We start from the raw sequence: 24,010 nt of genomic DNA on the forward strand, positions 1-24,010 counted from the left end.
TATCTGTTAGGTTGTAATTAGAATTGTTCAACAGCCAATAATGCCAGTATCGACAAAAAATACACTGCATACCATGCATGTCTGATGCATTCTAAAGGAACAGATGTTCTGCTCAAGTAGCTATTGATGACATGTTTGATCATATCTAAAAATAGTCTTGTGCCTGTTGCATCTGGCATTGTTTCTAAAATATTCATAACAGAAGTGCTGGTAATTCGAGTAACAACATCAAAGTTTTGCCAATCAATTGGGTTTAAGTCTTTTTCACGTAATCCATGTTGATCTTTACCATATGATTGTTGAACAATTCGAAGATGCTGAATACCAGCGGAGAACCCCCCAAAAGGCAATATCATAGATGTCTTCATTAACCTGGCTTTCAATTTTACTGCTAAATGAATAGTATCTTGTACGTAGGCTATAGAAGTTGGATTCTCCAATAAAAACCATGACTTCCACTTGTCTGGTACCTTTAAACTGGATGATATTGTCAAAGGCATTTTGCCATTAAATTTTGCTGATGATTTATTAAATAATCCAGTTAATAATTTCATGCTTCGTAGCTGCTTCGAGTCACCATCAGCCCCATAACTGACCACCATAATATCTAGTTTAGAGCATTCTTCATAAATATATTTCCAACGTTTAGTAATTAGCTCAGCATCATATTTATTGTTGGTTACAGTGCACATTAAACAGTATGCAGGCACATTTTCTTCCAGAGGCTGTGCCATGTACACTAAAACATATTTTCCAATTTCTGTTGAGGAGAATGCTTCTTTTGCAAAATCAAATGATATTGCAATGAATGAATTTGAAAGAGGAATGCCATTTTCATTTGATGGCAAGACAAAACCAATCATCTTGTCTGTGTCCTTGTCATAATCCACACGAGCAACTAGCCTAGTGGCATCTTCACTTACAGAAACAACTTTTGCAGCATTGTAAAGACTCAAGTGCTCTTCTAATCCTTTAAAATAAAAAATACCTTCGGTGTGAAAAGTGTAGGAGCTGTGAACAATCCTTTGTACAGTTCGTAATGAAGGTAAACACTCAGGGATATTTTTATGTATGAAGTTGTATGCAATTGGTCCACTGTACACAAAAAAAAGCAGTGGCAAACTGTTTTATTATGCTACTATGTCTCCTTTGTGTTGGAAATTTCAAAGAGTTCTTTTCTGCATTGTGCAGTAATTCATTGAAAAATGATTGAAAATTGTTTCCTGTAACTTCCTCTACGGTGAATTTCAGCTCTGTTTGATCCACCAAATCTGAATGTTCTACTAATACTGCATCAATTTTCTTTATAAGTTCACAGTAATCTGTTATTTTTGTTTGACCAGGAGCCTCACCTGCTTCTAGCAGTTTTATAGTGTTTCTGCTATCACGTGACCAGTCAGTATGTTTGTTTTTTTTTAACAACTGCCCCTCCTACATCTTGTACTGTCACTTCATTTGTAGATGTGTCTGCAGGAGGGGCTTTGTCAAAATTTTGTTGCTCTTTTTTTATTGTTACTGAACTCTGGCTGCTAGATGCTGCCTTTAAGTAATCATGAAGTTGTGCACCTTTAATAACTGGCTTCTTGTCTTTTTGTTTAGGGACACATGATTTAACATGCCTTTTCCAGTTACATAAGAGTACACTTGTGCCTTTAGTACCTAAGGTAGACTTTTTTCCACATTTGCATAGTATATGAATTGATGGTCCTGTAGTCTCTGTATCCATAAGGCGGTTTTTGGTAATTTTAATTTCATAATCAGTGTTTTCAGCAAGTTCCTTAGAATCTTTGTCAGTTTCTGGTTTACGCTGCCATACTACAATTTGATTCCTTACCTTAGTATACCATTCTTTTAAACTTAGTTCTACATTTTCTTCAGTGGCTAAATCAGGTGTAATTGTTTTTACTTTTTTCACTGATTTTGGATGAATTGCAGTCGATGTGCGCTTTCTTGGTCCAAAAAGAGAAATACCTGATATTTCTTTTATTACATGGTTAACCCTTGTTCTGTGACCTGGTGGAAATATGCACCTATCAAAATCAGGATGAAAGTATTTTGTGTTTTTTGGAAAATGTTTATTAATAAACTCTTCTATATCATTTAGCTTTTGGTCATCTATGCCTTTAACGACATCCATTGTATCACAGCCAGCAGTGATAAAGCAGTTCACAATATAATTAGGTAACTTAGAGCGCAGCAATTTTATAAAACTTTCTCCAGGTGAATTTGAAGGGTTTTCTTCTTTTTTGTCATCATGGACACGTTGGTCTTTCACATCCTCATCCATGGTATTATAATATTGTTATAGAAATCAATTGCAAGCTCTGTATTGACATAAATTAAAATAATTATATATGTAGTTGCTTGTAGTGTACATAACTAGTAAACTGTATATGGCTAATAATTACACTGTATAGATATGTATATCACTTTTGATTATACTGCAGCCCAGTAGCCAACTTATGTACCTTACTTCCCCTAGCTATCACATTATCTCATGCACACACCCTAGAATGAGTAGCTATGAATAATATATTACCTAGAAAGGATTGCTTTGTTAACTGGGCAAGGATGCCTTTTTCCTGTAAGTTGCTTAGCAATTGTGTGAGATAGTTACAGTTCATTAATTTTCACTGTAAAACAAATTTTTGTGTGAAGTCTGAGTTGTAGCTATAATCTAATCATATAGTAGATTGACATGATGATATCAGGCTATAACTAAAGTAAGGTCATTTAGCTGGTCATCTGGCTATATGCTCACTTTTGCCATTATTAAGAGTCCATAATACTATACAGCTATACACAACATGCATTGTGACATTAGCCATGCATACTATAATTCTATATAGCCATCAAAATATCATTTTATTGGCAAGTTTACAAATTAAAGTACATGGACTAGCTACATAGTTGTTATAATAACAGTTATAGAATGGTATATTGTTAGCTCCATAGCTATTGGCAGCTTTTAAATGTCCTGCATAATTGATTGTTCAAAATCTTTGCTTGATGTTGGCTGTAATATGTTTTGATGAGCATACTACTGCCCACAGGACAAGTCAATGAAATGCTAAAGAAGTTTGCTATGACTTGCATGGATTAAGAAATTATTATTTTGTCCTTCTAATGATTAATATATAGCTATATGGATTCATACTTTCCCTATCACATTAGTTCATGCACACACCCTATAGAGATCATAGCATCATGAATGGAAATATCAACAATAAGAGTTGCTGTGCCTTGACATCATGTTGACAATTAAATTAAAAAGTCATTCATTAACTGGTTGCCATGTATGGAGTGACTATACAGCTATACACAACCATTTAAACACAACATTATTAAATTAAACAGCTTTTGGTGGAGAAATTGAAACAGGTGTCACAGTGATATAAGTTTCCCGGGGTAACGTGTTTCCCGCACACATATCCCTAGGGATCCGTGTTTCCCCGCACACATATCACTAGGGATTCGTGTTTCCCACCTAAAGCTGTCAGTGATATGTGTTTCCCGTAGCGATTTTTTAAATATTTCACCGCACACACATATTCCTAGGGATTCGTGTTTCCCCGCACATATATCACCAGGGATCCGTGTTTCCCACTAAGATATAGCCATCGTGCAGTAACTCCAAGGTCCTATGGCTAGTTGCAAACAGTACGCGATCCAACCATTCAGTAGATATATTGCTATCTAGCTAATAGACACCATGCATATTGCATGTATATAGCTATAGTTAGCTAACTAGCTATATAGCTACTATACAAGCTAATACAATAATTATACTAGCTATACTAATAATCAGAACTATATAGTCATTTAAAATAAACTTTGTTGCTCTTCTCTGGACCTGCTCAATAAGTGTGATGTCCTTGACAGGGGCGGATCTGGGATTTATAAAGGGGGGCTAACTCAAGGTACTAATCCCTTGGGTAGAGGTGTGCAAAGCATGCTCGAACTATAGGGAGTCTGGGGGCATGCCCCCACCAGGAAATTTTGAAAAATAGATGCTAAAATACTGCAATTTGGAGACATTCCCACATAAAATTCACAATATTTTCTGCCTGTAGATTATATATACTGCCTTTAGATTATAGGTATGGCTCTCTGAAGCATTTTGCTAATGGAAAAGTTTGGGTAGGTACAGACAACCAAGTACATGATGCACCCCTCTCACAATTGCACAACACTGAATAGGTGCATGTTAAAATAATAATGTTGAACGTGGAAAATTTTGAAATTTGAACAATACAAGATTGAATCTGAGAGCATTTTCAATGGAAATTATGCACCTGAATTAAGTATTTCCATACATATTAACTACACAAGTGGATGAATGAAGCCCTTTAAACAGACCAATGCACTTCATTGTATGTATAGGTGCAGGAAGATTTGGAAAAATTTCATAACAGAACCAACTACATGTTTCCAGTGAATGTTCTATTAGAGTAGTTAGCTGACTGCTGTATTAGAGTATCTCGATCTTGTAAACTTCCAATGCTTGTTGCATAAACTTTAGCATAAATTCACTGATAATACCTTGGAAAAATGTTTATAAGGTGGTTTTATGAGTATTTGTATTATTAGTGATCATATAATTATGCTAAGACAAAATTTCATTATAATTCTCAGCATCATATTGATAAAGTAAAGCCTAAATATGAAGGGGGCCTCAGCCCCCAAAGCCCCCCCTGGATCCGCCCCTATTTGATATGGTTAGGTTTCCAAATCACTGAACAGTATATAACTTGCGATCTCACTAATGGAAATATACAAAGTTCTCTTGGCTGTCACTGTTTGATGCTTGCTAAAGCTGCGATGGAGTAGTCCTAACATTCTGTAGGTCTTAGGGATTATGTTTTTATAGTGTTGATCCCAAGATAGGTCTGATGATATTATAATACCGAGATTTTTAAGTGAACTATTTGTTAAAACCTGTGTGTCAGCTATTTTGTAATTAGTGATGACTTTTGCATTAATATAGATGGACACTCTTTTTTGGATTAAAGAACTTAATTATATCTTGTACTCCACAAAGTTGCTAAGTCTAAATCATTTTGAAACAGTGAAATATCTCCAGGACTACAAACAGTATTATAAATTATAAATCTTGGTGTCGTCAATGAATAGTAAAGTTTTACTGATGGTAGCACAAGATGGTAAATCATTCATGTAAATAATGAAGAGTATAGGGGTCCCAAAATACTCCCTTGAGGAACCCCAGATAGAACCGGCAATGGGGTAGATAATGACTGACTACATGCCAAAGTTATTTTGTAGCTACATTGATTAGTTATACATAGCTGCAATCACATGATTTACTCTATATAGCTAGAGATAGTATTTTATTGTACACATGTACTTGTAGCTACTGTTTTATTAAACTGATGCTATAGCTACAAATCACAGCACAGTTATAGTTGAATGCCAGTGAATGGCTTGATTTCTTCCATCAACATGTATAATTATAGTATTAGTTGTAGCTATAGGTATGAGTAGCTATGATTATTAAAAGTGCATGTGCGCCTTTGCTAACACTACGTACGTTGCACATGACTTTATAAAGGGGAAACATATTACCCGGGGAAACACATATCACTGTGACTTGTAGGTCGCTAGCGAGTTAGTGATATGTGTGCGGGGAAACACGGATCCCTAGTGATATGTGTGCGGGACACACGTTACCCGGGGAAACATATATCACTGTGACACAGGCTTTGCTACCTTTAATATATATTGTGCAATGTTAAGTTGTGATTAGTGCACTAGTTGTAATTATACAGTGCATGCATACCAGCTGAGCAATTGCAACCTTCACACATAAGCAATACTCATTCAAATAAGCACCAAATTTAAACTTAAAGACATGCAGCAGTCATAATAGCTGGCTATAACAATGCATTATAAATCTATAAATTTTGCGTAGCTGCATGCATGTATTACCACTGAAGCTATATAGATAACTACATCACTGCATGAAGACCACTCAAAATTCAAATGCACTATTAATGTACATAATTATAGCTACACACGTATGCTGCACCACAGAAAATGGGTTATGATAATAACTCACTAGTAATAAATCAAGAGTGAGATCAAGAGCCCCACTTCCCTCTCCAGACACACTCGAAGTGATTATAGTATAGCTACTTAAAAGCTGTAGTTATATCCGAGGCTATCAGTTTAGTGTGTCTGAGTCCAATATAAGTAGACTATAGTTATAGCAAGACGACGAATTCAGCACGTATAACAAGCCGGGTAGCTATATATAATAAATAGCGCGAATAGCAATACAATCAACTGCATACACTAAGCTATAGATGCAAGTTGCTACAGATTATATACATTGAACACTATATAATATACGGTAATGACAGGCAATTTACGAAGTTATACTAGCTGATTTCTGATTTCTAGCGTCTGATTTCCGATTTATTGCTGTGATTTCTGATTTCTATTGCCGATTTATGATTTCCCTAGCTGATTTCTGATTTCTTCAGTGATCATACGATTTCTTCACTCGCAAGGATTGATTTCTGATGAAATCACCGATTTCTCTTGGTAGCGTACAAGATTTCCAAGCGTGGCGGACCCCTCGCTTTCATCTCCCACTGCATTAAAAACGATCGAGATACTCTAATAGAGTAGTCAGGTAACTACTCTAATAGAGCAATCATAGCTACAGCTTGTAGTCACCATATTTGCCCTATAGTTAACTGTAGTATAAATGTCATCAGATGTCTTATTTACAGTTTAGGGCATTGGATTTATTGTAATTGGTAACTAAAAATATCCCAAATTCAATCTCAGAGCTTCTAAAATCTCAAACTTTTCTGGAGAAATGCCATCAGATGTCTTATTCAGTTATACCAACTTTCAGAAATCCCCTTTTAAAAATCCTAGATCTGCCACTGAGTCCATGATATTAAATCACTTTAAAACAATAAGAAGTGTTATATCCCTACTGTGCTCAAGATACCATAATGGAAATGCTCAGTAGGGATATAACGATTGATTGAGACCATTATTAATAAATAACTAGTGGTACCTGCGCAAAATGCGCGTGATACTAAGATAATTGTTATGTCCCATTGTGTGAATACACTTAAATTCAACAGTACTAATGATCAAGGAGTAATCACATCATTACATACCAACAGTATAATATTTGCATCAATTAACATATATATACAATCAATTAAATTAATGTAATCAGTTTAATATTTGTCTATACACTACATTGGCAGTAAATGTATCTCCATTATGTGTCCCTTGCCTGGTAGAGCCTAAAATTTCAACCTTGACATCTGCAAATCTTCGTGCCCTTGACAATGCAACATATAATTGTCCAGGTGCAAAACATGGCCGCTCCATATGCAATCCAACCTTTGCAAATGTCTGTCCTTGAGCCTTGTTTATGGTCATTGAGTATGCCAGCCTTAAAGGAAATTGACACCGTGATAACACAAATGGCATGCCACTGTCAGATGGTGCAAGTTGTATACGTGGTATTAGCACTCTGTAGCCCACTTTCATGCCTGTCAGCACCTCTGCATCAATACTGTGATCATGCATGTGACATACTTGTAACCGTGTCCCATTGCACAAACCTTCATGGACATTCATATTATGCAATAGTATTACAACTGCACCAACCTTCAGTGTAAGGCGATGTGGTGGTATACCTGACGGTGTCAAGCTGTTGAGAAACTCAATAGGATATTGTGCACGTTCATTGTCATCATCTGACACTATATCATCATAACTAAAGTACATGAGTGGCTGACCAGGAAGTAGATTTAATATAGTCTCATTGAGTTTAAGTGATTCATCATTTGTAGGGCAAAGTATCACTCGGTCGTGGATTAATTCATCTCCAAAGACTGATTTCACTACAGAATCCATTACACAATGGCCTGGAATTTGAATGCATCCATTAAAGGGTGAACTGTCTCTAATTGGTAACTTGCCATCACCAAGATTTAATAGCCATTCACAAAATTCAGCTTCATCCTGATGCACCCTCATGTTGGTTGTGAGTTGATATTTGGCTACACATGGCCAAAGTGTGGAATTTTTAATGCAGTTTTCAACAATGGCAGATGGATGTCCATGACGTACAACTGGAAGCACCTGACGAAAGTCACCTCCCCACAAAAATACTTTGCCACCAAAAGCCTTACTGTTGTCTGTAATGTCTCTTAATAGCCTATCAATGGCATCAAAGGCATAGACTGGTACCATGGAGGATTCATCAACAACAAAAAGAGATACTTCTCTTAGCATAGCTGCATAGTTCGATGTAGGTGAGATGTTGCAGGAGCTGGTATCAAGCAGTGGTACAGGCAGCTTAAACAGACTGTGAACTGTACGTCCCCCAATCAACAGGGTGGCTGCAATACCAGTCCAGGTAGCAGTAGCAACCTTGTATCCCCTACTATGCAACTCTGCAACTAAATAGTTATACGTAAAGGTTTTTCCACTTCCACCTGGTCCATCCAAATAAAACAGTGTAGGATTAAATTCATTAGGTGACATGACAGAATCCAACACAGCATTAGCTAAATCTCTCTGTAGTACATTCAGTTGAGAACGCCAGATTGCAACTTGATTGAGGTCATAATCTGGTTGTGCATCACATTCATGCTCAACTGGTAAAGGAATACCATAATCAATTAATGATTTGCCTGTCTGAATAAGCAATGAATTTAAATCATGTAGGCCACATTGGACTGCATCATTAAATGATAGTCTTCTCAAATAATCTTCAATTATATCTGCCTTATGGTCTTCCCATAGCTGCAATGGTTCGGCAGGATCACCATGTGTTAATATCATGGCCAGCATTCTCCTAAGCTGATATGGCATCTGAAAGGTAGCAGCTTCAGCCAAGGTATTGTGCCATTGTGCATCATCCTTTAGCAAACCCAAACAATGGCAAGTTTCCTTGAATGAATTACATTTCCTATCACCAACTTTAAGTAAATCTGCATAACTATTGGCACCGGGGGTATGTAATAGCACATTGCGCAAATAGTACCTCTCTGTCTCATTGGGTGATACTGCATAAATTCTACTTATTACTTTGTCACCTCCTCTCTGATGTTTCTTCCATTTCCTTGATTTACAGTCAAATATATAATGTGATGGAATCTCAGTGTATAGTAAACTATTTGCATCAGAATCAACTTGATTTAGCTTGAACCAAGCTGTTAAGTGTGTATCATTATGACTTGTATTCAGCAGTGCATGTTCCTCCTCACCACGATGAAAATATACGCTTTGTTCATCAGGTAGGTGCACAGCAAGACATACAATTGTATGAGATTGTTGGTGCATTGGAAATTCAAATAATCTCCAAGCTGCCTCTGGTGCGCTTATATATCTGGCATCAACAAATGTATGTATTTCATCATGATTAAACTTCTCCTCAAATTCCAGCTGAATGCAATCATGCCCCTTATAGACATATTTGTACAGATACTTCACTGATTTAATCGACATACATGCCTCTAGGTTAATATGAGCTCCATACTTCAATAACAGCCATGGATTGTATGGAACAACCCACCGATTATCCACAGTAACATTCATCACATTCAGTGATCTACCATTATCTCTGCGTTGATATTTGGGATATCCATCTACTGATTCAATTGTATGTTCACAAAACTCTTTAGGGTAACCTTTAGTGCACGTGTTGTCCTCCATACATACCGATCCAGGCCTTAGATATCCACATGAACCATGTATCATGCATGATTGCACTATGTCATAAAGTTTATGATTCGCATTCTGATCAGGTATTTCTGCAGAATTGATATGATCGATATCCTCAGAGTTGCATAATTTATCATCAGGATGAAGGTGAATCAGTAAGTGACAATGTGGTAGTCCACGTTTCTGAAATTCAATGACATGAATTTTGGCTACCACTTTGCCAAGTACATGGTGTACAGTGATGTCTTCCAACAACTCCTTCAATTTCAATTTAAAAACTCTGGCCAACAAATCTGGGCGATTAATTGGCATTTCACCATCATGCAAGTTCTCAGTGATTTCCTGCCACTTTGGGTTGCATGTAAATGTTAAAAACCACTACGAAACTCTCCTTTTATACTGGTGGGTTTGTTAAAAAAATTTTTTTTTATATTTGCCTGATGATAGTGTACACACCAGATCACATGATCAAATTCGCTGATGTGATTGGTTAAATCATGAAAAAGTGATTGATCCTGTTTCATTGTAAGCTTTTAGACCAATACGTCACCTGATTATCTATTGGCAACGCGTGTATACCGGAACGCCGTATACGCGTATCTTAAACTTATAATGGCCATTGACAGTGATAAGTATCTCGCAACCAAGGTTAGCACGTAATGACAGACACGAAAACCACCTTATGACACATTGTTTTGGACGGGTAGTTGGTCTAGCGAGTTTGAAGCTAATCGGGGGAAAAACCAGGGAGGAGTTTTTGTTTAAAATTTTTACTGCCTCGATTTTCCGTTTCTCGTTCTGTCGTCCACAAGGGGAGAGAAACGCCTGGTGTAAGCTGGGATGGGGAAGGCTCCAGAAAGTTTTGGACACATTCGTGTCTTCATCCGGTAGATATGGTGGTTTAAAGGATATTTCACGTATAGTTTAATAAAGAATCGCCACCAATTCCGGATCAAAAGATTCGCTTCAAATTTTAGAATTGAATGGTACCGATCCTATTGGAATCCGACCAAGAACGACGGGGCAGTGCCGGAAAAGAGTTACAGAATTGTTATATAGAATTTATAACTACACATAGGTAGCTAAGTAGCTTGCTACACTGCATTTATGAATACTGTGACTGCTCTATTAGAGTATCTCAATCTATTCATGCAATCAGTGTCCCATAAAAGTGGTGGGGGGATGCACTTATGCTATTAGCTATTTTACTCTAATTAAACGCTCAGTGTCTTATATATTTACACTAATAGAACGCATACACAATTATTTATTTTATTTATTTATTTACCTCTCAGCAATTGCGAGGTGGTGTATAGTGAGATGTATAGATGACTCTGTGTAGTGTCTCTGCTCACAGATTTGTGTGGAGGGTGCAGAGTGTGTTTTCCCCTAGAGTTTTCGTTCCATAGCCTCTGTCAAGACGCCTGATCATAGCTCGTAGACTTGCCACAACCACTACGAAACTCTCCTTTTATACTGATGGGTTTGTTAAAAATTTTTTTTTTAGTTTTTTTATTTATTTTTTTCCAAAAATGTGCAGCCTCAGTTTGAGGATTAACGCACATATGAAACATGCATACAAAATGTTTTACAATATGATTGATTATGGGATTACTGATTGGTAGGGGAAAGTAATAATAATTTCAGTTGGTACTTAAAAAATTGTAATGATTGTTGTTGGATTAGGTCAGGTGGGAGTGAATAGTTACCGGATGATAGCGTACACACCAGATCACATGAGTAAAATTCGCTGATGTGATTGGTTAAATCATGAAAAAGTGATTGATCCTATTTCATTGTAAGCTTTTAGACCAATACGTCACCTGATTATCTATTGGCAACGCGTGTATACCAGAACGCCGTACACGCGTATCGTAAACTTATAATGGCCATTGACAGTGATAAGTATCTCGCAACCAAGGTTAGCACGTAATGACAGACACGAAAACCACCTTATGACACATTGTTTTGGACGGGTAGTTGGTCTAGCGAGTTTGAAGCTAATCGGGGGAAAAACCAGGGAGGAGTTTTTGTTTAAAAATTATACTGCCTCGATTTTCCGTTTCTCGTTCTGTCGTCCACAGGGGGGAGAAACGTCTGGTGTAAGCTGGGATGGGGAAGGCTGGTAACACGATAAAGGTCTCCAGAAAGTTTTGGACACATTCGTGTCTTCATCCGGTAGCTAAAGTGGTTTAAAGGATATTTTCCGTAGTTCAACGAATCGCCACCAATCCCGGTGTCACAGTGATATATGTTTCCCCGGGTAACGTGTTTCCCGCACACAGATCCCTAGGGATCCGTGTTTCCCCGCACACATATCACTAGGGATCCGTGTTTCCCACCAAAAGCTGTCAGTGGTATGTGTTTCCCGTAGCGATTTTTAAATATTTCACCGCACACACATATCCCTAGGGATTTGTGTTTCCCCCGCACATATATCACCAGGGATCCGTGTTTCCCACTAAGATATAGCCATCGTGAAGTAACTCCAAGGTCATACGGCTAGTTGCACGATCCAACCATTCAGTAGATATATTGCTATCTAGCTAATAGACACCATGCATATTGTATGTATATAGCTATAGTTAGCTAACTAGCTATAGCTACTATATAAGCTAATACAATAATTATACTAGCTAGCTATACTAATAATCATTTGAAATAAACTTTGTTGCTCTTCTCTGGACCTGCTCAATAAGTGTGATGTCCTTGATAATTATGGTTAGGTTTCCAAATTACTGAACAGTATATAACTTGCGATCTCACTAAGGAAATATACAAAGTTCTCTTGGCTGTCACTGTTTGATGCTTGCTAAAGCTGCGATGGAGCAGTCCTAGCATTCTGTAGGTCTTAGGGATTATATTTTTGTAGTGTTGATCCCAAGATAGGTCTGATGACATTATAATACCGAGATTTTTATGTGAACTATTTGTTAAAACATGTGTGTCAGCTATTTTGTAATTAGTGATGATTTTTGCATTAATATAGGTGGCCCGGACACTCTTTTTAGGATTAAAGAACATATTAAATCTCGTACTCCACAAAGTTGCTGAGTCTAAATCATTTTGAAACAGTGAAATATCTCCAAGACTACAAACATGCAGTATTATAAATCTTGGTGTTGTCAATGCCGGAATAGTAAAGTTTTACTGATGGTAACACAAGATGGTAAATCATTCATGTAAATAATGAAGAGTAGGGGTCCCAAAATACTCCCTTGGGAACCCCAGATAGAACCGGCTAGGAGGTAGATAATGATTGACTGCATGCCAAAGCTGTAGCTACATTGATTAGTTATACATAGCTGCACGCAATCACATGATTTACTCTATATAGCTAGAGATACTGTATACATGTACTTGTAGTTACTGTTTTATTAAACTGATGCTATAGCTACATAGCCAAATCACAGCACAGGTTAGCAGTTATAGTTGAATGCCAGTGAATGGCTTGATTTCCTCCATCAACATGTATAATTATAGTATTAGTCGCATAGGTATGGCTAGCTATGATTATTAAAAGTGCATGCGCGCCTATGCTAACACTACGTACGTTGCACATGACTTTATAAAGGGGAAACATATTACCCGGGGAAACACATATCACTGTGACTTGTAGGTCGCTAGCGAGTTAGTGATATGTGTGCGGGGAAACACGGATCCCTAGGGATATGTGTGCGGGAAACACGTTACCCGGGGAAACATATATCACTGTGACACCGGATCAAAAGATTCGCCTTAAATTTTAGATTTGAATGGTACCGATCCTATTGGAATCCGACCAAGAACGACGGGACAGTGCCGGAAAAGAGTTATAGAATTATTATATAGATGAGAAGACATACAAATCCACAAAAAAAACCTCGGTCTCATGCGACCACAAAATACTAGTTTGAAAATGAACCCAGTGTGGGAATGGCAAGGGTGGAAAAAAAATGACCTACAGATATATAAGGCTATACAGTAACTACATGTATAACATACAAATAAAAATTAGGACTACAATAATTACGCAAGTACTAGGTTGGACACAGCCACTCCCTGCAATCTCTCGCCAAAAAAATTCTCTGGGATGCTGCAACACACACCTTTGAGGCATCATCTAGTAGTTGTCTTACTGAGGATTTGGCAATAGACAAATCCTGGTCAACAAAACGGAAGTGTTGGTACAGAATATTGATGGTAATGCCCTAGCACACTGATCTCAACTGAAGGTCTCATAATAGTTGGTAATATCTAGCCGATCTAGTTCCGATAGTATTTGGTGGTACTCAATTTACTTCTTATTGTTTTACAGTGATTTAATATCATGGACTACTCCAACTTGTTTAGTACTTTTTTATCGATGTGCTATGGTGATGGGGTCTATTCTACGGAACGGAACGGAACGGAACGGAACGGAATGATGGACTAAACAACGGAACGGAAAGCTTTCTCAAATTGAAGCTTGCAGCTTACTATAGCTGTACAAGTTGTCGGTGGAACTTCCAGCAGGCAATAAAGATAAAACGAAATTAAGGATCGACTGTGGGTTCTTCTTGGTTGTCATTAGTAACGAAGTACTTATTGTGGGAATAGCTGACTCAATGTGTTCATCTTCGGATGTATCAAGTAAGGAACTTAATGCATGACTTGTTTTAACTAGTATGTGAGTTGTTTTTGCTTACTTTGACTTTAGAATGTACAGTCTGGGGCCCAGCCTTTCTAATCAGCATAAATCAGTTTGTAGCTACACTACAAAGGAAACAAGTATGGTGACAAGCTGAATCAACTTAGTCTAAGCAGAATCTAAAGGAATTTTGTGCAGTGTGTGAGGAGCAAACATTCAGATACCTCAAGGAGGCTATATTGTGTGAAAATTAATGATTCAATAACAGAGTAGTGGACTAATGCCAGATATCTCAGGCTGAGTATAGTGAGTTGGATCCAGGATGGGGTCTATTTTACAGAATGGAATGCTTTTCTGAGTCAAAACCTGCAGCTTGGCTAGCTGCTATCATTGCTGAAATTGCATTTTATCATTGGAACCTCCAGGAAAATGGAATAGGATAATAATAAAATATTAATAGCTGTCTCATGCAGTGATTTTTCTACTACCGGATATATCAAGCAGGTCTCTTCGGTTCATTTATTGCATGGCCAAGGCAAGTTTTGTTACTAGAATACAGTAGCTGATTGGATGTCATTTGTTTCTGCTGATCTTGACAAGATAAAAGACCACTCAATTTCTTCAGTTTCAGAGCATAATATCCACAGAGAAATTAACTAAAAAGTTACTGGTGACAGGAAAAGGCTAGGTGATAATGACTTTATTTAGTCTAATAAACAGAATATATGGTTGATTGAGTGAGGCATCACTTTCAGAATGTTCAGACGACCAGTGATGAGATGCATGGATTCATCAATTTTTTTGTTGCAGTTGGAGGCATTAAATATCCAAAAGCAAACTGACTGTATAATACTAATTCACTTTCTTTATATTTTCTCAATTTTGAGCCTGTATACAAATAATTAATTTTTTCTTGGTCAATAGAAATCCTAGAATAAGATGGGAAAGAAAATTTATCATTGTTTACCTATACTGTACAACTTCAAAGGAAAATGAAAAAACATACAGACAAATCAATAAAATTAGTACAACTAGAATTACAGATTTAAATACTTAATATGAATTAGAGCCTTTACATAATTATTGCTCCTTGTAGATGGAAAAAAACAAACACTGGTGAAATCTTGGTTAATATCTACAGTGGTTGGAGATTAACAGGGTGGTAACCTCTTGAATATGTTGCAAAGTGGAAGTACAAATCAAAACGGGATATCAATTTCATTATGAAAAAATTGTATACATAAATAATCTAGCATTACTGTATTCGTTTGTCCTCCACTTAAATATGCTACAAGTGTTGGTACATTGGCAGTCTACCTTGAAATCTCAACTCTAGAGTAGATCCAATGCAGAGCAGCCCACACTGTAACAAATACATGTGATCCCACTGTAATTTCATGGACCAGCTGGACTGGGAATCACTTGAAAATAGACGAACAAATTTAGCCGTTTTGTTTGAAGTGAAGCATGTGAAATGTTACACTTAAGAAATCCTAGGATTCATAGGTGATATGTAATTAATGTGAGTGTTCCATTTCAGGTCTGACTAGATACATTCAAATCACACACACACACACACACACACACACACACACACACACACACACACACACACACACACACACACACACACACACACACACACACACCTTGGTCCAAATCACATTTGCCTGGTGGCTATGGGCATGGTTTCACATACATTGAAGGCTTATAATTGAGATTTGGTTGATCTTGGAGTTTTGGCATTTATCCTGATCAAGTCTAGCAGTCAGACACATCCTTGAATTTGTGCAACAGAAAAAATCAGTTTACTATTGAATACGGCATTAGTCCACTGCACCGGCTGTTAATAACTCCATACATACACTTCAGTGATGTTTGCAGAATGTAGCCTCCTTGCAGTCTGCCTAAATATTTGCTCCTCACACACTGCACAAAATTCTTCAAGTTTTAATTCAGCTGGCTCTTTCCTGTTACCAGTGTCTTCCTGCTTGCTTTATTTGTACACTGACATGACTTGAAAAGCCGGCCCAGACTGTTTTCTAAAGTCAAAATAAGCAAAACAGCTCACATAAAGTGCCCTTCTTGATATATCCATAGATGAACCATGCATGGATGAACATCACTGATACAGCTCATCCCACAATTAATACTTCGTTACGAATAACAACAAACAAGAACCCACAATCGATCCTTTAATTCTTTTTATCTTATGTTTAATCACCCACTGGAGGTGCCACTGATAACTTGTAAGGGCAGTTTCAGCAATGGTAAGTTGCAAGCTTCAATTTGAGAAAGCGTTCCGTTCCGTGGTTTAGTCCATCATTCCGTTTCGTTCCGTTCCGTAGAATAGACCACACCTGCTATAGTCCCAACTCTAGTTGAAAATTCCTAAATTTTCCGTGTACTTGTTTGTTACCTTTTTAAATAAATAATTTTATTATGAATGACTGATGAACCCATGCACACCGCATCTGGAAAGGCAAAGCGAGCCCCAGCTATATCAATTATCGTCTGAAAAGTGAAATATCCATTACGCTTCGTTGTCAGCTGTGTTAAAACCGTTACACAGTATTTCGAATCAAGAACTGTTCCAAAAGCATCTCTGCAATCCACGCATACCAAAAAAATCGTTCCGCGCGCCCCAATGGTATTTATTATCGTCTGAAAAGTGAAGTATCCATTACGCTTCGCCGTAGGCTATGTTCAACCCGTTACGCAGCAGTACGAATCAAGAACTGCTTGAAAAGCACCTCTGCAATCACAATAGCCACGATGAAAAATACCTACGATTTCCGTTTCGAAGGAATCCATCACGTAGTCTCGCGTGGCCAGATCACCTTTTCTCTGCACGGCGCTTATCGATTGCATTATAAGCGTCTGCTCGAAAAAGGGTCTGGTGACAACCGAATTGACAACTCGTTCTGGCCTAATTTGTCAGCGACACCTGGACTTACGTAAATCGGCATCAACGCCACCTGTCAGCCGCACAGGAGTTACAACTTCTGGAGCGGGCGCACCATACAGCTTCCGTTCACAAATCGTTATCTACAGAAACATGTAGGTAACAAGAACGAGTTGTAAATTCAGTTGTCACCATATCCTTTTTCGAGCAGGCGCTTGTAATGCAATCGATAAGCGCCGTGTGGAGAAAAAGTGGTCTGGCCACGCGAGACTATCCATCACGTGCTCGCGCCAAATCGACACCTCGCGCATTTCGCTGCTTTTTGTCTTTTGTAAATTAAATTAGGCTTAACTTCTAGCTAGAGATCGGGGAGGATGGGAGTGCCATTAGGGCGGGAAATAAATTATTATTATTATTAAAATTATAATTAGCAAAGCCCACCAGGGGCAACACGCTAATGTCCATTACAATTATACACAATAACAATCAGATTGTTCTTAAAAGTGTCAATGTCAATCTTGTCAATATCAGAGATAAGTAGTTGGTTCCATTGAATAATTGTTCGTGGTAAGAAAGAGTACTTGTAAACATCGATTCTTGTTGGTAAGTGAAATAGCTTGAGGAGGTGGTTGGAACGAGTGTATGATACTGGAACTGATGGAGGTATTGAAGTATATAAAAAGAACACCTTTCCCTGTCAGCAAAGATAAATGGGACGCAAAGGAGGACACTGGTAAGTCTATGTCGAATGCATTGTACGTACTGCAGTATGCCAAAAGGCACCTGTCGGGCCAAAGCGACGTCGAACAGTGAAAAAATCAAACTCGCCGTAGCCTTAACCGTTATCGAGTTACGCTTGTCTGAAGGCATCAGTCAGTTACTCAGTCAGTAGAAAATTCCGTTGAAAGTTACGTATGGAAGTTACTGAATATTCCCAGTCACTGTGTATGTGGCCGGGGCTTCTTTTACTATCGGCCATGCTATGGTCTGTCAACATGGGGACTTAACCTTTGTGCGACACAATGACTTGCGTGACATCACGGCAGGTTTATTGTCAAGGGTGTGTTCAGATGTTGCTACTGAGCCTCTCTTACTGCCCCTCAGTGGTGAAGTAATCACTCCCAAGTCTGCCAACCGACAGGATGATGCCAGGGCAGATATTCATGCATGTGGTTTCTGGGGACGATGACAAAGTGCCTTTCTTGATGTAAGGGTATTCCATCCTAATGCACCAAGTTACTATAACCAAGAGTACATAATAATAGAAGAGGGAGGAGAGTGTCTAACTCTCAATATAATCCATACAAACATACTGCGCTCAAACCCTCCTACTTCAATCCATAAAACTTATAGTAATAATTCAATACATTTAAGTGAACAGAAGACTGTTGATATTTCCTAATTGAAGCCGTAGAAGTGCTACAACCTCCTTCATAGAGCAAGCCATTTGTCACCTTTGGTAGCTATAGTTGATTGCGCAAGGTCTGAGCGTAGTGAGTTTGGTGAATCCACTGAAATTAGACACTCTCCTCCCTACTCTATTATTATGTACTCTTGCCATAACTCCAGCATACCATCTATATATCGTCGTCATGAATTACAGAAGCAAGAGTATGGCGAACGTGACCGGGAGGTGGAACAGGCTTCCTTTAACCTTTAGTATTTCCACATCCGGCGGAATGGGAAGAGAAGCACTGACATTCTATCGTCGTCTGGCCGACATGTTTTCTCACCACAGCTCAACATCTTATAGTGGCACTCTAGCGTGGATTCGCTGCACATTGTCCTTATCATTGCTTCGTTCTGCTACAATATGCATCCGGGGAACACGATCCATCCTTCATCGTTCCAACAATGCTTCCCCGGAAATGGGCTATATTGCTGGTCCTAGGGACTTTTAGTTGTCCCCCTTTTCAGTTGTCCAGCATACTTGTTCCTTGGTGCTGGGAGTGGTAGGCAAGGGCAGTACATCTAGTCCTAGTCTCGCCCTCAGACCACAAGGGTCTGGTGACACGCAATACAAACTATAGGCAGTGACGTATACGACCGAGGAATTCATCGATCGCCGATCAGATTCGAGTACGCCTCTGACGTCAGATATTCCTATACTTTCACGCAACTAGAACTCACTTTGTTCTTTATCGCTGTGTCCCATTCACCGTCTACACCGATGCTTTTTACGGTAACATCATGGATCTTTAGCAGCGCTCCATCATTGCTGACAATTTGAATCCCTGCCTCAGATTACGTAATACGTGATGTCATATGAAAATTGTAAGGCTTTGTTTTATACTGCCTAGCGTTTCTATTGCGTGTCACCAGACCCTTGTGGTCTGGGATCGAGACTAATCTAGCCGGGAGTTTTAAAAAAATTAAAAATAAAACAAAAAAATTTTAAAAATTCCGTTGAATAATGTTTTTCTAAATTCCGTAGCAACTTGTTGAAATCGTTTCTGGTAGATCTGAAAGCTTGTTTGAGCTCATTGGGCTTAGCTTTCCAGCTGTCCAGCATTTTAACACCTAGTACTGTCCGCTTAGCTTTACCTCACCCAGGGCTACTCACAAGGGGGGAAACTGGGGCATTTTCCCCGGGCCCCAGCCTGAAAGGGGCCCCAGGAGGCCCCATGAAGGGCCCCTTGAATACCTGTTGAAAAGATCGATATACTCTAATAGAACAGTCAGATCTAAATACTCTAATAGAGCAATCACAGTGTTCTTCAGAGGAGCAGTGTAGCAAACTTATAGATGGTGAGGTGTAGCTATTGTCATTGTTAGCAGGTCATGACCTTTTTTTGTCTTCAACTTACAGCTTGGGTGAAGTTGTGATTCAGAATGGAAACCTTCTTGCCTCTGAAGCCTCACTTTAACTCTTTGCCCGGGACCCCTTTTTTTTTCTTTTTTTTTGAAACCATCAGAATAATGATGAAATGACAAAATTACATACAGAGCCTCGGACACATGCGACTACAAAGATAAGATCCGCGTAGGCATGGCAAGGATACATACAAAAATAATTAACTACAAAACTTAACTTAAAGTGTCCAGGTTGGATTACTACGTGCATAAAAGATTCTCTGAGAGGAAGTTATAGCCACATCAGCTGCTCTATCAAGCAATGCTTTCGTCTTGGAAAAACTCAGATTTGAAACTCTTTTCATAGATGTTACTGTCTCTGTAAGGTAATGGCCAAGGCAACCAATTTCAACTGTGTGGTAATGACTAACAAAACCCAAGCGGTCAAGCTCAGCAATAATTTGCAGATATTCTGGCTTCTCCTGCTTACGTTCTCGTGCAGCAGAAAGGTCAGCACGAGAATTAAATGGGCAGGTAAGTTCCAGAAGTACAACAGATTTCATTTCTGCATTATATATAACAATGTCAGGTCGGTGAGAACACACTAGTACAGCAGGGGGAATGGTGGCAGGAGGAGAGTCAGACGCACGTTTGCCATCCAAATCAGCAAATATTTCTACATTATCCAAACAAGCTTGCAACTCAGACATCAAACATAATAAAACAGCATCATGACGAAAAGTAAACCTGCCTTGCTGCAAAGCCACAGGAGGTGGGGACTATTCTACGGAACGGAACGGAACGGAACGGAACGGAATGATGGACTAAACTGCGGAACGGAATGCTTTCTCAGATTGAAGCTTGCAGCTTACCATTGCTGTACAAGTTATCAGTGGCACTTCCAGCAGGTAATCAAACGTACCCCAAGAAAGATAAAACGAATTTAAGGATCGATTGTGGGTTCTTGTTGGTTGTCATTAGTAACGAAGTACTAATTGTGGGAATAGCTGACTCAGTGATTTCATCTTCGGATATATCAAGTAGGGAACTTAATGCATGACTTTTTTTTACTAGTATGTGAGTTATTTTTACTTACTTGACTTTAGAATGTACAGTCTGAGGCCCAGCCTTTCTAATCGGCATAAATCAGTATGTGTATAGCTACACTACAAAGGAAACAAGTATGGTGACAAGCTGAATCAACTCAGTCTAAGTAGAATCTAAAGGAATTTTGTGCAGTGTGTGAGGAGCAAACATTCAGATACCTCAAGGAGGCTATATTGTGTGAACATCAATGATTCATTAACAGAGTAGTGGACTATTGTCAGATATCTCAGCCTGAGTACTGAGTTGAATTCTGGATGGGGTTTATTTTACAGAATGGAGTGCTTTCTGAATCAACTTGCAGCTTGGCTAGCTGCTATCATTGCTGAAATTGCATTTTATCAGTGGAACCTCCAGGAAAATGGAATAGGATAATTATAAAACATTAATTAAGTGATTGTTTAGGTAATCATGACTTTATTCAGTCTAATAAACAGAATATATGGTTGATTGAGTGAGGTATCACTTTCAGAATGTTCAGACGACCAGTGATGAGATGCATGGATTCATCGAATTTTTGTTGTGGTTGGAGACATTAAATATCCAAAAGCAAACTGACTGTATAATATTAATTCACTTTCTTTATATTTTCTCAATTTTGAACCTGTATACAAATAATTGAATTTTCCTTGTCAATAGAAATCCTAGAATAAGATGGGAGAGAAACTTATTTTTGTTTACCTATACTGTACAACCAAGAGTTCGTAATACTGATTTGTATGGGGGAGAGTGTCTAACTCTCAGTATGGCCTGTACAAACACCCTGTGTAAAGTTCACCTTTCATCAAATCAACACCTTTACTGGGGGATAGAAAACTGTTGATTAGAGTTGCTGAAGAAGGTAAAGCCTTTGTTCTGAAATAAGGCCGAGGTGTTACTTTAAGCAGGGTGTTTGGTGAATGCATTCAAGTTAGACACTCCCCACCTTATTATGAACTCTTGGTACAACTTCAAAGGAAATGAAGAAAGCATACACTACAGTAAGGTGAATTACAGACTAGTGAGATCTTGGTTAATTAATGACAGTGGTTGGAGATTAAGTGTGGTAGCTTCTTGCTCTTGAATATGTTGCAAAGTGGAAGTACAAATCAAAATCGGATATCAATTTCATTATGAAACATTTGTATGCATAAATAATCTAGCATTACTATTTCATTTGTCCTCCACTTAAACATGCTACAACAGTACTAGTGTCAGTAAATTGGCAGTGAGTCTACCTTGAAATCTCAACTCTAGAGTAGATCCAACACAGGACAGCCCGCACTGTAACAAATACATGTGATCCCATTGTAATTTCATGGACCAGCTGGACTGGGAATCACTTGAAAATAGACGAACAAATTTAACCTGTTTTGTTTGAAGTGAAGCATGTGAAATGTTACACTTAAGAAATCCTAGGATTCTTAGGTGGTATGTAATTAATGTAAGTGTTCCATTTCAGGTCTGACTAGATACATTGAAATTACACACACATCCTGGTCCAAATCACGTTTGCCTGGTGGCTACGGGCATGGTTTCACATGCGGCTTATAATAGAGATTTGGCTGATTTTGGAGTTTTGACATTTAGCCTGATTCAAGGCTAGCAGTCAGACACATCCTTGAATTGTGCAACAGATAAAATCAGCTCACTATTGAATACGGCATTAGTCCACTGCACCAGCTGTTAATATATAAATAACTCCATGCATACACTTCAGTGATGTTTGCAGAATATACCCTCCTTGCGGTCTGCCAAAATATTTGCTCCTCACACACTACACAAAATTCTTCAAGTTTTAATTCAGCTGGCTCTTTCCTGTTACCAGTATCTTCCTGCTTGCTTTATTTATACACTGACTTATGACTTGAAAGACCGGCCCAGACTGTTTTGTAAAGTATAAATAAGAAAAACAGCTCACATAAAGTTCCCTTCCGTATGGATGAACATCACTGATACAGCTCATCCCACAATAATACTTCGTTACTAATGACAACCAACAAAAACCCACAATCGATCCGTTAATTCTTTTTATCTTATGTTTAACCACCCACTGGAGATGCCACTGCTAACTTATAAGGGAAGTTTCAGCAATGGTAAGTTGCAAGCTTCAGTTTGAGAAAGCGTTCCGTTCCGTGGTTTAGTCCATCATTCCGTTCCGTTCCGTTCCGTTCCGTTCCGTAGAATAGTCCCCACCGCCACAGGACACCCATTTAGCACATGGTGACAAGTTGGACGAGGTGACAAACAAAGTGAACAAGTTGCACCAGTTTGTATATGCCAGCGACGTAAATTTAACGGAGTTGGTAATGTATCTGATGAAGCTCGCAGCACAAACGAAAGCTGGCCTGGATGAAAACCCAATAGGAGTCGATTCCACAGCTTAGAGTCAGCTTCCAGAACAGCACTTGATTCAAATTTACATTGAACAGAGAGAGTGTCCAGCTTCTCTTTGCATAGTGTCAATTCTCTAGAAATGGCAAGGTGTTTGCTAGCTGTGTAGAACTTGCGAGCCGTAGGAATAGAGTCCAGTTGAGCTCTGGCTTCATTGAGTAACTCCTGATGAGAACTGTTAATCTGGAGGAAATTGGAGGAAAGATCCACTTGTAAGGCCAACTCCTTAATCATCAGATCTGATGAGGAGGAGATGTTGGCAAGTAAACTAAGTTTACACTGCTTTGAAATTGAACGCACACTAGGACAGCAAACACCTGGATAGTTCAAGATCACTCGAGTGGCACTGCGAGGTAAACAGAGCCAACGTTTCAGGTATTTAGTAGCTAGATTTTCCATTTTATTGATAGTGGATGGTCCAACACTATCAACAGTGAGATGGAATCTGATGATTGAGAGAACATAATTCCTATAAATCCATACTTGGTACTCAGGTCTTAATG

The 24,010-nt window shown here is 38.5% G+C and overlaps 1 protein-coding gene and 1 long non-coding RNA gene across 2 annotated transcripts; one reads left to right on the plus strand and one right to left on the minus strand.

Moving 5' to 3' along the window:
* Positions 1-7,215: 7,215 nt before the first annotated feature.
* LOC136258498 (uncharacterized) lies at positions 7,216-10,035 on the minus strand. The gene has a single exon (XM_066051814.1). The coding sequence runs from the start codon at positions 10,033-10,035 to the stop codon at positions 7,216-7,218; it is 2,820 nt and encodes a 939-aa protein (XP_065907886.1).
* Positions 10,036-20,805: 10,770 nt separating this feature from the next.
* Positions 20,806-21,761, plus strand: LOC136258675 (uncharacterized). Its single transcript, XR_010702920.1, has 2 exons — positions 20,806-20,938; positions 21,012-21,761. It is a non-coding gene; the product is annotated as an uncharacterized lncRNA (long non-coding RNA).
* Positions 21,762-24,010: the final 2,249 nt, after the last annotated feature.

This window comes from Dysidea avara, chromosome 6 (assembly GCF_963678975.1).
Source record: "Dysidea avara chromosome 6, odDysAvar1.4, whole genome shotgun sequence".
Classification (NCBI taxonomy): Eukaryota; Metazoa; Porifera; class Demospongiae; order Dictyoceratida; family Dysideidae; genus Dysidea; species Dysidea avara.